The sequence below is a fragment of the Dipodascopsis tothii genome (genome assembly GCF_038497935.1).
Source record: "Dipodascopsis tothii strain CBS 759.85 unplaced genomic scaffold V1510scaffold_2, whole genome shotgun sequence".
NCBI lineage: Eukaryota > Fungi > Ascomycota > Lipomycetes > Lipomycetales > Lipomycetaceae > Neoaidaea > Neoaidaea tothii.
In genome coordinates this window covers 246,587-259,457 of record NW_027117986.1, presented here as the reverse complement: position 1 = coordinate 259,457, position 12,871 = coordinate 246,587, and the positions used below count along the sequence as shown (strand labels likewise).

The 12,871-nt window shown below is 67.2% G+C and overlaps 8 protein-coding genes across 8 annotated transcripts in view; 3 read left to right on the top strand and 5 right to left on the bottom strand.

Annotated features, from left to right (window-relative positions):
* The first annotated feature begins 115 nt into the window (after positions 1 to 115).
* Positions 116 to 921, top strand: V1510DRAFT_410011 (40S ribosomal protein uS13). Its single transcript, XM_066932649.1, has 3 exons — positions 116 to 217; positions 283 to 326; positions 391 to 921. The coding sequence occupies exons 1-3, from the start codon at positions 215 to 217 to the stop codon at positions 806 to 808; spliced, it is 465 nt and encodes a 154-aa protein (XP_066791440.1). The 5' UTR covers positions 116 to 214; the 3' UTR covers positions 809 to 921.
* V1510DRAFT_165427 (carbon-nitrogen hydrolase) lies at positions 865 to 2,229 on the bottom strand. The gene is made up of 2 exons (XM_066930383.1): positions 1,670 to 2,229; positions 865 to 1,637 (listed from the first exon to the last, which is right to left on the bottom strand). Exons 1-2 carry the CDS (start codon positions 1,809 to 1,811, stop codon positions 922 to 924), a joined length of 858 nt encoding a protein of 285 aa, XP_066791439.1. The 5' UTR covers positions 1,812 to 2,229; the 3' UTR covers positions 865 to 921.
* On the bottom strand, positions 1,990 to 4,042 carry V1510DRAFT_346603 (uncharacterized protein; the record flags this gene model as incomplete). The annotated part of the gene is made up of 12 exons (XM_066930822.1): positions 1,990 to 2,433; positions 2,465 to 2,517; positions 2,549 to 2,760; positions 2,791 to 3,014; positions 3,046 to 3,120; positions 3,152 to 3,196; positions 3,228 to 3,316; positions 3,347 to 3,470; positions 3,500 to 3,561; positions 3,593 to 3,650; positions 3,682 to 3,721; positions 3,753 to 4,042. Coding segments are annotated over 12 exons (1,716 nt in total), but the record flags the coding sequence as incomplete, so codon positions are not given.
* A 389-nt stretch (positions 4,043 to 4,431) lies between these two features.
* Positions 4,432 to 7,084, bottom strand: V1510DRAFT_359139 (SNF2 family N-terminal domain-containing protein; the record flags this gene model as incomplete). Its single annotated transcript, XM_066930961.1, has 5 exons — positions 4,432 to 4,984; positions 5,016 to 5,713; positions 5,744 to 6,267; positions 6,297 to 6,829; positions 6,861 to 7,084. 5 exons carry the CDS (start codon positions 7,082 to 7,084, stop codon positions 4,432 to 4,434), a joined length of 2,532 nt encoding a protein of 843 aa, XP_066791437.1.
* Positions 7,085 to 7,339: 255 nt separating this feature from the next.
* V1510DRAFT_410000 (methyltransferase TRM13-domain-containing protein) lies at positions 7,340 to 9,101 on the bottom strand. Its single transcript, XM_066932648.1, has 3 exons — positions 8,779 to 9,101; positions 8,011 to 8,748; positions 7,340 to 7,979 (listed from the first exon to the last, which is right to left on the bottom strand). Exons 1-3 carry the CDS (start codon positions 9,022 to 9,024, stop codon positions 7,413 to 7,415), a joined length of 1,551 nt encoding a protein of 516 aa, XP_066791436.1. The 5' UTR covers positions 9,025 to 9,101; the 3' UTR covers positions 7,340 to 7,412.
* Positions 9,102 to 9,193: 92 nt separating this feature from the next.
* Positions 9,194 to 10,099, top strand: V1510DRAFT_436309 (ribosome recycling factor-domain-containing protein; the record flags this gene model as incomplete). Its single annotated transcript, XM_066935561.1, has 3 exons — positions 9,194 to 9,288; positions 9,369 to 9,711; positions 9,743 to 10,099. The coding sequence occupies 3 exons, from the start codon at positions 9,194 to 9,196 to the stop codon at positions 10,097 to 10,099; spliced, it is 795 nt and encodes a 264-aa protein (XP_066791435.1).
* On the bottom strand, positions 10,095 to 11,552 carry V1510DRAFT_409995 (uncharacterized protein). Its single transcript, XM_066932647.1, has 2 exons — positions 11,494 to 11,552; positions 10,095 to 11,385 (listed from the first exon to the last, which is right to left on the bottom strand). The coding sequence occupies exon 2, from the start codon at positions 11,374 to 11,376 to the stop codon at positions 10,129 to 10,131; it is 1,248 nt and encodes a 415-aa protein (XP_066791434.1). The 5' UTR covers positions 11,377 to 11,385; positions 11,494 to 11,552; the 3' UTR covers positions 10,095 to 10,128.
* A 193-nt stretch (positions 11,553 to 11,745) lies between these two features.
* The window catches only part of V1510DRAFT_400748 (nineteen complex-related protein 2-domain-containing protein), a gene marked incomplete at both ends in the record, with an annotated part of 1,671 nt that continues 545 nt past the window's right edge, over positions 11,746 to 12,871 (top strand). The window contains one exon of the mRNA XM_066931975.1: positions 11,746 to 12,738. Within this exon, the coding sequence (XP_066791433.1) occupies positions 11,746 to 12,738 (993 nt within the window). The remainder of the gene's footprint in view (positions 12,739 to 12,871) is intronic.

Genomic DNA, 12,871 nt, shown 5'->3' with positions numbered 1-12,871 from the left:
CGGTTGGGACGAAAGGCCGCGCCGACGCACACATATGCCCCCGCAAGCCCTAACTAGGGCTCGACAAATTGTGACGTGCTTTTTTTCGCGCAGAAAAATTGGCGGCTGCCGGTGTCATCAACACTGCCCGCAACACCTATACATCAGTGAATTTCTATCAAAAGCCTTTGCTCTGGTATTGAAGACTTCAGTATATTTCTTTATATCATTCACCATGGTAAGTGGAGTGCCGCAGCACACGCAGCTGGCATCCAGCCACGAGTATGATGCTAACGGCCACAGTCTTTCGTCGTCTCTGAGAAGGGAAACTTCCAGCACATCTTGCGGTACGTTTGAACGAGCGGTGGTGTGCCGTCGCTCGGCTGTTCCGGACAAGTTCTAATAGCGCAGTCTCCTCAACACCAACGTTGATGGAAAGATCAAGATCATGTACGCCCTGACCCGCATCAAAGGTGTCGGCCGCAGATACTCCAACCTGGTCTGCAAGAAGGCTGACGTCGACCTCAACAAGCGTGCCGGCGAGCTCACCGTTGAGGAGCTCGAGCGTGTGGTTACCATCCTCCAGAACCCTACCCAGTACAAGATCCCCGCCTGGTTCCTGAACAGACAGCGCGACATTGTCGACGGCAAGGACACCCAGATCCTGGCCAACCAGCTTGACAGCAAGCTCCGTGACGACCTGGAGCGCCTGAAGAAGATCCGTGCCCACAGAGGTCTGCGGCACTACTGGGGTCTCCGTGTGAGAGGCCAGCACACCAAGACCACCGGCAGAAAGGGAAAGACTGTCGGTGTGTCCAAGAAGAAATAAACGTATATAGAACTGAGACTTCTACTCTTGTACTTTTGTGTATTCTGTACGGAATAAAATTCTTCTTTGATTAAAAAGTTATTATGAAAATAATGCATTATCTTTAAAACCAATCACTGCTCGGCGACGTTGGCGTAGACGTCGAAGCGGCGTTGTACGGTGACGGGGATGCCGCTGCGGCAGTCCTCGATCAGGCCGGTCTCGAGCTCGGCATAGACAATCTCCTCGCCCTCGGCCGCGCACGCGAGCACCTTGGCGTTGGGGTCCACCACCATCGACGACCCGTACGCGTGGTACCCCGCCGTGAGGTCCCGCGCCGGTGAGCACATGAGTACAAAGATCTGGTTGTCCACCGCGCGCGCGCGCGCGAGCAGCTCCCAGTGCAGCGGGCCCGTCGTCGTGTTGAACGCGCCTGGGTAAACCATGGCAAACACGTTGTCGCGACGCGCCGCAATTGTCGCCAGCTCCGGGAACCGGATGTCGTAGCAGATGCCCAGCCCGATCTTGCCGTACGGCGGCAGGTCGATCACCGTCACCGCGTCGCCGCCCGTCAGCACCTCTGACTCCTTGAACCTGATCTTGCCGGGGATGTCGATGTCAAACAGATGCACCTTACGGTGCTTAGCAATGATCTCGCCCGACGGCGAGAAGCTCAGGCTCGTGTTGTACAGCTTGCCGCTGGCCTCGTCGCGCTCGGGAATCGACCCGCCAACGAGGTACGTCGCCGTCTGCTTGGCCAGCTCCGACAGGAACGAGGTTGTGTCGCCGCTGGGGATGGCTTCCGCATACTGCGGGAACGACGCGACCGAGTACGGCGAATTGAAGCATTCTGGAGTCAGCGAGAGCCCCCGCCCGACGCACCTGGCAGCACAATCAGCTGCGCGCCGTTCGACGCCGCTGTCAGCACGTGGCTCTTGACCCGGCTCAGATTCTTGGCCTTGTCGGCGCCGGCCGCGAGCTGGATCAGCGCGACCTTGAGGTTTTTCGACAGTATCTTGCTCATGATTGTTTGATAGGACGACCGCGGGCCCGGCGCGGCGGTATCCGCTGCCTGGGACAAAGAAAACTCTAAATTGCGCTACCTGTTACCGAGCTGTTACCTATCGTTACCCTCCCTACTGGCTACGTCCACCGTCCTGGCCTCAGGCCTTTTGCAGAGCGTCGATCTTGGCCGAGAGCTCCTTGACCAGCGCGGCCAGGTCCTGCACCTGCTGCTGCAGGTGCCGCGTCTCGTGCAGGGCCGGGTCCTGCGACGCGTGCGGAGCGACCTCCATGACCTTCTCGACCCAGCCGCAGCCCTCGAGGTTGATCTCGGACTCGACGTCGTCCCACTCGTCCGTGTGGTCGTCGTCCGACTCGCCGCGCGACCGGTTCTGCAGAACGCGCCGGGCCATGTAGACCTCGTAGAACGCGAGCCCGACCAGCACAGGTGAGTAGATGATCTTCATGACGACGTCGTTGAGGTGCGCGTAGGTCGCCCGTGACATCCACCACTCGAACGGCAGGATCAGCCCGAAGATCTCGATCAGGTTCAGCGGCGGGATGAACAGGTTCTCGTCCGGCGCGCGCACGAAGCGCAGCGTCTTCTGCGCGTACAGCGCCATGAACTCGTCGGTCGCGTTTTCCTGGGGTCAGCGCGGCCGGGCGCAGACTTACGTAGATGTTCTCGTAGGCCGAGTTGAAAAGCGCAATCAGGATGTTGAGCAGCACTGGCGTCAGCGCGCCCGCGCACACACGTACCGACCGAGACCACGAACGTGAAGAGGTAGTAGAGAATCGACGCAAACGGCGGCGCAAAGTCCACGAACGGGTCAAACTCGGGCGACTGCAGGACCGAGCGCACCATGTACGCGATCGACATGCCGCTGACCTCGCGGTAGCCGTCGGCCGAGTCCAGGCCGATGAAGCCCTGCAGGAAGCCGACGGCGATGATGAGCAGCAGCACAAAGAAACTGGGTCAGCGCGTCCCGGGGCCGGCGTACATCAAACTCTCCTTCATGAGCTCCTTGAGCACGACGATCATGGCGCCGATGAACTCCTGCATGTCCAGGAACAGCAGCAGCCGGCTCCAGACCATGGGCGCGCAGAACGCGAGGAACTGGTACGAGAGCACGTCGTAGTACTCCTTGACCTCGGTCCCCCGCGGCTTGCCGGCGGCGATCAGGTGCAGGATGAACGAGATCACGATGAGGAAGTAGAGCGAGTCCTGGCGTCAGCGCGGCCGCGCGCGTACGTACGTTGAACACCGACCAGAACGAGAAGTAGTGCCGGCCGACCTTGTAGAACTTGCCGATCTCGTCGAAGAGAAAGCCCTGGGGTCAGCGGCGCCGGTCCAGCACTTACCAGCGTGAAGACGTAGAACAGCTCCTCGACGGGGTCAAACGTGGCCTGCGGTCAGCGCGGCCGGCCACGGGCTTACGTTCGGGTTCGCCGTGTTGACGGCGCCGGTGTACAGGCCGAGGTACACGATCGAGACCGCGAGCTGGAACCAGTTCTGGTACTTGGGCGCTGGCGTCAGCGCGGCCGCGGCCTACGTACCCTTCATGCGGTCCGAGTCAAAGTGCGCCCAGAAGCTCGTGTTGGCCGTCTTGTTGTACGAAATGTACTCGGTCGGGTCGAGCGGGCTCTGGATGATCCACCCCTGCCAGATGTAGGTGATGCACTGCGTCAGCGGGCCCGGCACGAACGTACTCGCTGGTATCCGGACGAGCCGATGACGTTGAGCGCGTGCACGTCCACGGCAATCTCCAGCACTGCGGTCAGCGCGGCCGGCCGGCCACTCACCGTTGCGCACCGGCGTCGCCTCGCCGCTCGACAGCGTCGCAAACCGGCGGCACAGCATCTGCGGTCAGCGCGCCCGCGGGCCCACGCACCTCCTGGAACAGGTACGCCTCGTCCTCCTCGGCCTCGATGCTGGGGTCAGCGCGCCCGCGCGCGCACTCACATGCGCTTGGCCACCATCTCGCAGGCCACCATCTTGAGCTCGTTCAGGTCGGCGTCAAACAGGTCCTTGCGCTTGAGCTTGTAGTACCAGCGGTTGCACACCAGCAGGCTGTAGATCAGACACGGCTTCAGCCGGCCGGGGGCGGCCTGGCGCACGACGTCGAGCACTTCCGGCGTGATGACCGAGCCGCCCGGGCGGGTGATTCTGCTCTCCTTGAGCTCGATCGGCACGACCGCGTCTATCAGGGCCTTGACCTTGAGCGCGACCTCGGTCACCTCGCGCGGGGTGATCTCGTCGCGCTGGCCGTGCTGGGGCGGCAGCAGCGGGGCGCTGTCGAGCGCGAGCCCGCGGTGGTTGTTGGCCGTGTTGGCCTCGAGTTCAATGTTGGGCTGGACCATCTTGCCGTCTACCGCTGCCGGCTGTCTGGATCTGTGGGAGGGCGACGCAGTGGATTGGCGGTGGGTGCGCTGGGAGCCCAAACCTCGGCGCAGCACTGCAGCTGGGACAAATGCGGGCTAGCAGATCGCCGCGCGGAAAGCTAAAAGCCAGGCACCGCGACTCGCGCCGACGCGCTGGGTCGGGTGACGCCAAATAGCCGCCCCTGAGACGCGGGCTACGGCGCCGGGCGGCTGGGCCGGCTGCGCCGGAGACAGTCTATTGGAACGCGCTAGCGCGCGCGCTACTCGCTCTCGACGTCCGAATCGGGCACAAAGTCGCCCGCCGGCTCGGCCTCCTCGGCCGCGCTCTCGGCCGGCGCGTCCTCCTCCGGCGGCTCGTCCGCGGTCTCGCGCACGATGCGGAACATGTACGACACGACGCCGCCGCCCAGCGTGCTCGCCAGCACGGCGTCGGCGACCGGCTCGGTCGCGCCGCCGAGCGCGGCGGGGTCGATGTGCGAGTAGTCCAGCAGCGCCTTGAGCCGCGCCTTGGCGCGCTTCTGGTCGGCCAGGTGCGACGACTCGAGCAGCTGCGTGGCCGACTGCCAGTCGTCGGGCTCGCCGACCGAGCTGGCGTCGTCGTCGGGCGCGCTGGGCTCGCCCAGGCCGCGGCAGGAGCAGCCCAGCAGGTCGTGCGTGTTGCACAGCGTGTCGGGGTGGACCGTGAACAGGTCGCGCAGCTCGTCCTGCGTGAACGAGTTCTCGGCCGACGCGGTCTTGCCGTCCATGAGGCTGTCGGCGAGGCCCTGCTTGGTCAGCTGCCGCTGGTAGATCTTCTCGTCGATGCAGCCGGTCCTGGGGTCAGCGGGGCCGCGCGCGCACGTACGTCAGCAGCCGGTAGATGTAGACCGGGCGGCGCTGGCCGTCCCGGTGGATGCGCGCCATCGCCTGCAGGTCCACGGACGGGTTCCAGTCCGTGTCGAAGAGCACGAGCCGCGACGCGCCGATCAGGTTGATGCCGGCGCCGCCGCTCTTGGCCGACAGCAGGAACGCGAACGAGTCGGCCGTGCCCTGGCGGTTGAAGGCGTCGACGAGCTCCTGCCGGCGCGCCGACGGCGTCGAGCCGTCGAGCCGCAGGAACGTCAGGTCGAGCCGCACCAGCAGCCGCTGCAGCACGTCCAGCGTCTGCGTGTAGCTCGACACGAGCACGACCTTCTCGTCCGTCCGCGCGCGCAGCTGGCGCATGAATGCCTCGAGGAACGCCAGCTTGCCGCTGCCGCGCGCCCGCAGCAGCGCCGGGTCCACCTCGGCCAGCAGGCTGTCCTTCTTGTCGCCGTCGTCCGCAGCCACCAGCGACGGCGAGTTGCAGATCTTCTTGAGCGCCGTGATCGCGCGCAGGTGGTCCGACATGTACGTGCTGCCGAGCATGTACTTCATCGACGCGGACTGCATCATGGCCCGGCAGATCGCGAGCTGGGCGGCCGTCGGCCGGCAGAACACCACGTACTCGTTCTTCGGCGGCAGGTACTTTGCCAGGATGTCGGCCGTCCGCCGCAGCACAAACGTGCGCGTCAGCTGCGACAGCTGCCGTCAGCGCGCCCGCGCCGTACGCACCTCCTGCGAGCGCTCCTTGCCGAGCTCGACGTCGCGCTTGGACGCGTTCGGCTGCCGCGACCGCACGATCGGGGTCTCGTACTCCTTCTTGAACGCGTTGTAGCTCTCAAACAGCCCGGGGTTGATGAAGTCGATCATCGTGAAGAACTCGCCGAGGTCGTTCTGGATCGGCGTGCCCGTCAGCAGGATCCGCCGGTCCGTGTCCATGGCCCGCAGGACCTGCGCCGACTTGTTGGTCGCGCTCTTGATGCGGTGGCCCTCGTCGCACACCACCAGGTCGAACTGCACGCCCTTGACCTCCTGCTGCATCTGCCGCAGCTTCTCGTAGCCGATGATGAGCACCTGGTACACGTTGCTCTTGACAAAGTCCGCCAGCTGGATCTTGCCGTCGGCGACGAAGATCGCCACCCGCTCGCGCCCGAGCCACTTGTAGAACTCGCGCCGCCAGTTGCGGATCAGCGTTGCCGGACAGACCACGAGCGCCTTGCGCACGACCGCGCCCCGGCCCCAGAACGGGTTTTGTTCTGCGTCAGCGCGCCCGGCGCCCACTTACTGAGCAGCGTCCAGATCAGCGAGATCGTCATCAGCGTCTTGCCGAGGCCCATCTCGTCGGCGAGCAGCGCGCCGCACCCTGCCGTGCTCTTCATGCCCATCACGCACTCGTACAGGAACGTGACGCCCTCGCGCTGGTGCGGCCGCAGATGCCGCGCCAGGTACGGGTCCACGACGACGTCGACGACCTCGCGCCCGCTGGTGATGGCCGGCCGCGGCATCACCAGCGCGTTCTCGGCCTCGGGGTCGTGTTTGGGCGTGGGCTTGTTGGTCCTGGCGGGGTGGTAGAAGTCCGACGACGAGAACGGCGCCTTGTAGGACGCATGCAGCGACGTCTGCTTGGGCTCGCGCGGCACCGCCGCGGCGGCCGCCACGGCGACCGCGTTCTCCGGTTCGGCCACCGCCCTCGGCGCCGCCTTGGCCGCCGCCGCCTCCTGCCGGTCCATGACGCACTCGATCTCGGCCTCGCACCCGCCGAAACGCAGCAGCTCGCCCTCCTGCAGAGCCGCGGTCGCCACCTTGGTCCGTCCGAGCCTAGGGTCAGCGCCATCAACGTCTGCCGTACACTTTGCCGGCCTCCTGGAGCACGCATGCGCCGTCGCGGAGCGTGACGGTGCCGTCGCCCTGCCAGGTCTTGATCTTTTTGTTCGTGATCTTCCGCCACAACGCACGGTAGACGACCGCGCCGCCGCCGGCGGGTGCCGCCGGCGCGGCCGCGGCGCTGGCGGGTGCCGCTGGCCGGCTGGCCGCCCCATTGGCCGCTCGCTGGACGTTTTGGCCGGCGGCCATGCTCAGCAGCGGCCGCGGTCGGTCGGCGTCCAACACGTCGGGCGCGTGCGCAGCCTTGGCGCGCTTGACGCGGTCGTCCGCCGGCGGCTCGGCCGGCCGACGCACGGCGCCCTCCTCGGGTTTCCGGATGAAGCTCGGGGGCTTGAACGGCCGGTACATGTCTGGCGAACGGACGGCGGCGGCGCAGACTTTGACGCGGGCTCCGGGTAAGCACACGTGATCACGTGTACCTCGCGCTTGACAGCCGCACGCCGTGCGGCTGGCCGCCAGGCCACCGGCACGTGCCAGCCGCACGCCGTGCGGCGCTGTTACTTGTAACCCGCCACCGTTACTCCCTATGTACAGGCACGCCCAGCAGGCAGTAGTTCTCGCCCGAGATGGCGCGGTCGACGTACCGCACCAGCTCGACCGTGGCAAACAGCGGCGCGCCGTCCCGCCGCAGCGACTCCAGGTACCGCACGCGGCCATAGTCGAGCACGTTGCGGGCCATGTCGCCGATCAGCTCGCGCTCGGCGATGGGCAGTCCCGAGACGTGCTTGTCGCCGGCCGCCATGTCGGCCTCGTAGTTGGCCGCGTCGACGGCGTCGGCGGCCGCGGTGGCCTCGTCGACGTCGGCGTCGTCGGCGTCGTGCGCGTCGTCGCCGGCGTCGGGCTCGTCGGTGCGTTTGCGCTTCTTGGTCGCCGGCCGCCGGCCGCAGACGGCCCACGAGCACATCCGTGTCAGGATCTGGAAGCCCCGCGGCGTCAGCTCGGTGTCAGCCCCAAGAGCCGCCAGCGGGTACGTGTCGTACGAGCAGCGGTGGCGGCAGCACAGCGCAATGGCGACGCCAGCGAGCTCGTCGGCCGCGCCCGGGCTCTCAAACGACCGCAGCGTCAGATCGGTGGCGGCCCCGCACTGCTGTCAGCCCGTCCAGCGACCCACATACCAGGTGCTTCGATATGGCCACGTACGACGCTGGCCCGTCGCCGTGTGGCCGCAAGCCCGCCATGCATTTGCCCAGATCCAGGTCCTTGATGTCGGTCCGGATCCGCGACACAAACGGCTCCGGGCACGTCGAGCCCAGCTCCGTGGCGTCCCGGATGATCTTCGAGTCCAGCTTCATGCGCACGCCGGCCCGGTCGATCAGCAGGAAGCTGGGGTTGGTCGGCGGCTGGTTTTCGTGTTTCTGCAGCAGCGCCTGGTGCACGTAACGGGCCAGCTCGCCGCGGCCGGCGCCAAACTCGATGTACGTGTGCCGGGAGTGCAGCAGTGCCCGCTGGTCCATGTGCGCGATCAGCGACGCCTGCTGGATGGCGTGTTTTTTGTTGGAGAGCTCGTCCAGACGAGCGTGCAGCCCGGCATGGTCGAGCTGCACCAGCGGCACTTCGCCGTACCGGGTGCCCTCGATGGCAGCAGCGTGCACTCGCCGGACGTATGCGATCCATGTGGCGTACTCGTCCGCCGAGATCGGGCTGGCGTCGGCCGGCGGCGCCGGCGTGCGGACATTGACGTCGCGACTGAACCAGAACTCCTCCTTGGCCGCGGCCACCAGCCGCGCCCGGCACTTCTTGACGTGCTGGCCTGTCCGGTCCGACCAGATCGCGTGCGACGGATCGACCGGGCATTTTATGCGCACGGCGTTCTTGCGCCCGTGTTTGACGCCGTCGTGGGCCACCGGCTCGGTCTGGGTCAGATGCGATTTTCGGCCACGTACCTGCAGATGCTGCGCGCAAAACTGCTCGGACGCCTTGCGGGTCATATTGCACTGCTTGAACTTCTTGTGCGGCATCAAATACTCGCACCGGAGCCGGTCGCCGAGCGGTTTCTTGGTCCGTCTGGACGGTTCAGTGGACAGGGCCCTTTGGCCCGGCTGGCCGGCCGTGCTCCCTGCCGCCGCCACGCCGGCCGTCTCGGCCGGTGCCGCTGCGGGTCCGGCCGTCTCACTACCGACAGAGGCCATGGTCTGGCTGTAGAATGCCTCGGCGCTGTCGCTGATCGCAGTTGCTTATTTACAAAATTGCCGTTAACGGTTCCCTGGGACAAAAAAATTGCACCGCCTTCACGTCGCTGTCCGAGACCGTGACCTCAATCCGGCAGCTGAGCACCCACCACAAGCGATCGAGACCAGCATGATCGCCAGACGGCTGCTGCCAGTGCTGCGGACGGCCCGGCCGGGTCTGCGGGCCGGCGCTGGCCGCGCGGCGCAGGCAATTGCGGTTTCCAGGTACGTGTGCCAGCGGCCGGAGGGCCAATCGGCGGCGTTTCGGCGCCGCTGCGGCCGCCAGCAGATCGCTGACTGCCCAGGACGACGGCCGGCACCCCGACGTCGCTCGTCAGCCGCTCGTTTGTCGCCAGCGCGTGCGCGCTCAAGAAAAAGGACAAGAAAGAGGCCAAGAAGGAAGCCAAGGCGGCCGAGCCGGACGAGGTCGTGGACGTCTACGACACCAAGGAGCTCGAGCAGTCGTGCCAGGCAGTGCTGGACAAGCTGCAGGCCAAGATCAAGGACCTCAGAATGGGCAGCGCGAACCCCAAGCTGCTGAGCGAGCTGGACGTCCAGACGGACGACGGCCCGATGAAGGTCAGCGACCTGGCGTTCGTGTCGGCCAAGGGCGCCAAGCAGCTGCTTGTTTCGGTGTACGACCAGGCGGTAAGTGTCTCGCCGGCGGCGCTGACGGCAGTACCAGCGGGCGATCGTGCAGGCGATCCAGGCGGCCAACCTCAACATGAACCCCCAGGCCGACCCCAAGAATCCGCAGGCGCTGATCGTGCCGCTGCCGTCGACGACCAAGCAGGCGCGCGAGGAGATCGTCAAGAAGGTCAAGGCCGCGTGCGACGCGGCCAAGACGGGCCCGCGCGAGTCGCTGAACGCGGCGCGCGAGCAGGCGCTCAAGAAGGTCAAGCTGATGCAGAAGGCCGCGTACCCGGCCGACACGGTCAAGAAGATCGAGAAGGACGTCGAGCGGGTCTACAAGCAGTACGCCAAGACGCTGGCGGACGCGCAGGACGCCGCGCGGACGGCGGTGATGGCCGCGTGATGTAACAGGTTTATTTACAATGTACGCGCTCACGCGATGCGCTGGTTGATGATGCTCAGCAGCTCGTTCTTCTGGCCGGGCTGCAGCGTCGCGTTGAGCGAGACCAGATGGCCGACGGGGGTGTTGCCGCCGACGGTCCAGCGCTCGTAGTCGCCGTCGACCTTCTCCTTGAACTGGACCGAGTCGAGCTGGGCCTCGCTGGCGACGTAGCCGGACCGCAGCGGCGGGATGCCGTACTCGGGCAGGTGCTGGAGCAGGCTCTCGGCGGTGATCTCGGACACGACGTAGGGCGAGGCCGCGTAGACGACGTCCGAGTACTCGTCCTCGGCCTCGGCGGCCTCGGCGCTGGCGGCGTCGCTCGAGATGCGCTTGGCGCGGCGCTTGAGCCGCTCGGCCGAGCGCGCGGCCTTGCGCGTGCGCTCGCGGTTGGCCTGGAACGCCTGCGCGGCCTCGGCCGGCTGCTCCGCGCCGCACCGGTTGCACTCGGTCCGCACGCCGTAGTTGTGGTACGAGCAGCTCGGGCACGTCCAGTCGCCGGGCCGCGGCTCCTGCTGCGCCGGCGGCTTGGCCGCCGCGCTGGACTGCTTGACGGCCTTGCCCGGCGTCCGTCTCTTGGGCGCGGCCGCCGTGTTGAGCACCGCGTCGTCGACCTCGGCCTGTGTCCGCCGCGCGCGCTGTGGCCGCGCCGCCCGCGTCGTCAGCACCGCCGCCCACGACGTCTTCTTGGCGCCCGCCTCGAGGTGCAGGTTCGTCTCGACCTCGACCGGGGTCAGCTTCTGTGTGAGCTCGGCGATCTCGCTTTGCGGGGGCGGCTCCACCGCCACCTTGAGCTCCGCCTGGCGCCTGCTGTAGACGCCCTCCAGCGTCGGCTCCAGCGCAAAGACGTACGGCAGCCGCGTCTCGGATCTGCTGACGGTCGACTGCACCAGCTCGACCTCGGGCGCCGCGTACAGCCGCGCGTCGGCCTCCCACTTGCCGGTGACCCGGACACGCCGGGACGCATTGGACCGCGGCGCGGCCGGCGTCGTCGCCACCGGCCCGGCCGCCGTGGCTGCAGCCGCCTCACGCTGCCGGGCGGCCGCCGAGCTGCGTGCGCCGGGCCGTGCGTACGCCATCTGCTGCTGCTTTTGCTGCTCAATCCATTTGCGCAGGTTGGCAATCTTCTCGAACGTCTTCTCAGGCACGGGGTCGTCGCTCCGACGGACGACCGAGCTGCAGAACGACCGGCTGCCTAGCCGGCACGCCGCGCCCTGCGTCTTCGCAACCGCTCGCAGCATTTCGAAGTTCTGCCGTCAGCTCCGTCTGCGCCGCGAAATCCCGCCACGGCACAACGCGGCGCGGCACTGACTCGCGGCCGCGGCCGCGGACCGAGCCGTGCCGGTCCCTGCACTCACCACTCAATTCGACGCTCCGTGTCGCTGCTGCTCTGGTTCGACCGGCGGTGATACCAACGGGTGCAGAAATTTTTGCGCGGCGGCTAGTTACCCGCCAGCGTTACCCGCCGCGGGCAGAGCCGCACGCTGCGGCACGTGACCTCGCACACACGTGACTGCTGAGCCGCACCGTTACCCGCAAATTTGAGCCCACCACGACCCCAGCGGATCAGGCACGAACGCCAGCGCCCAGGGCTAGCACGGCTGTTTATCATGTCGAGCTTAGGGCCGGCATCCAGATTCGCCAAGGCACGGGCCAACCGGCGCGCGCGGGTGTCGTTCGAGTCCGACAGCGACGACGCGGCGGAACACACGGCCCAGGGCGCGGACGGCGCGGGCGACGGAGCCACGCACGCAGCCGCCGGCGGAGCATCAGACGGCACCGGGGCCGGCACAGACGCCGGCCGGCCCAGCGCCGCGGCCCGCGCCGGCGGCGCAGGCAGATCGGCCGCGCGCGCGGCCGTCTCGGCCGACTCAGACGACGACGGCGAGGCCGGACCCGCCATCGGCGTCGGCAGGCCCGCCAAAAAGGGCATCACCACGGCTGCCGACCTCAAAAAGAAGAAGGGGCGGCGCACCGGGCTGGGCGCGTCGTCGTTCAGCTCCAAGGTGCGCAGCAAGCTGGTGCCGGACCTGCCCGGTCCCGGCATCGTCGAGGAAATGATCACGGCCGAGACCAGCGCCAAGGCCGGCTCGGCGTCGGTGCTGTCCAAGTACATGGACGACATGTCGGCGCTCGTGCCGCGGCTGAAGGAGGTCCGGCGGCAGCGCATGGGATCGGACTTTGAGGGCGCCACGATCGTCGACGACGACGGCGACATCATCATCGACGACCACGACGAGGAGTTCCAGCGCAACCAGGACTTCGTCCGGCTGGAGGAGGAGGACGAGGAGATGCACATCCGCACGCTCAACCTCGAGGAGCTCGACGAGACAGACTACCACATGGCCGAGGGCTCGGACGGGCGGATCCCGCTGTCGTCGCGGCAGGCGGTGGAGCAGCAGTCGGCGCGGCGCCAGGAGATGGCCGACGCGATCGAGGACTTCGAGGACGAGGGCCAGACCGAGAAGCTCGACGGCACGACCAGCGAGAGCACCACCGGCGACTCGGACAGCGACTGGGAGGACGCGCAATTTCGCAAGGGAACGTTCGGCGCCCGCGGGTACGGTCGCCGGGACGCGCCGGCGCTCGGCCCGGACCCGGGCGCGGGGGGGGGCCCCCCCCCCCCCCCCCCCCCCCCCCCCCCCCAAAACCCCCCCCCCCCCCCCCCCCCCCCCCCCCCCCCCACAAACAAAAACCCCCCCGGGGCCGGGCCCCCCGCCCCCCCGGGGGCGCGGC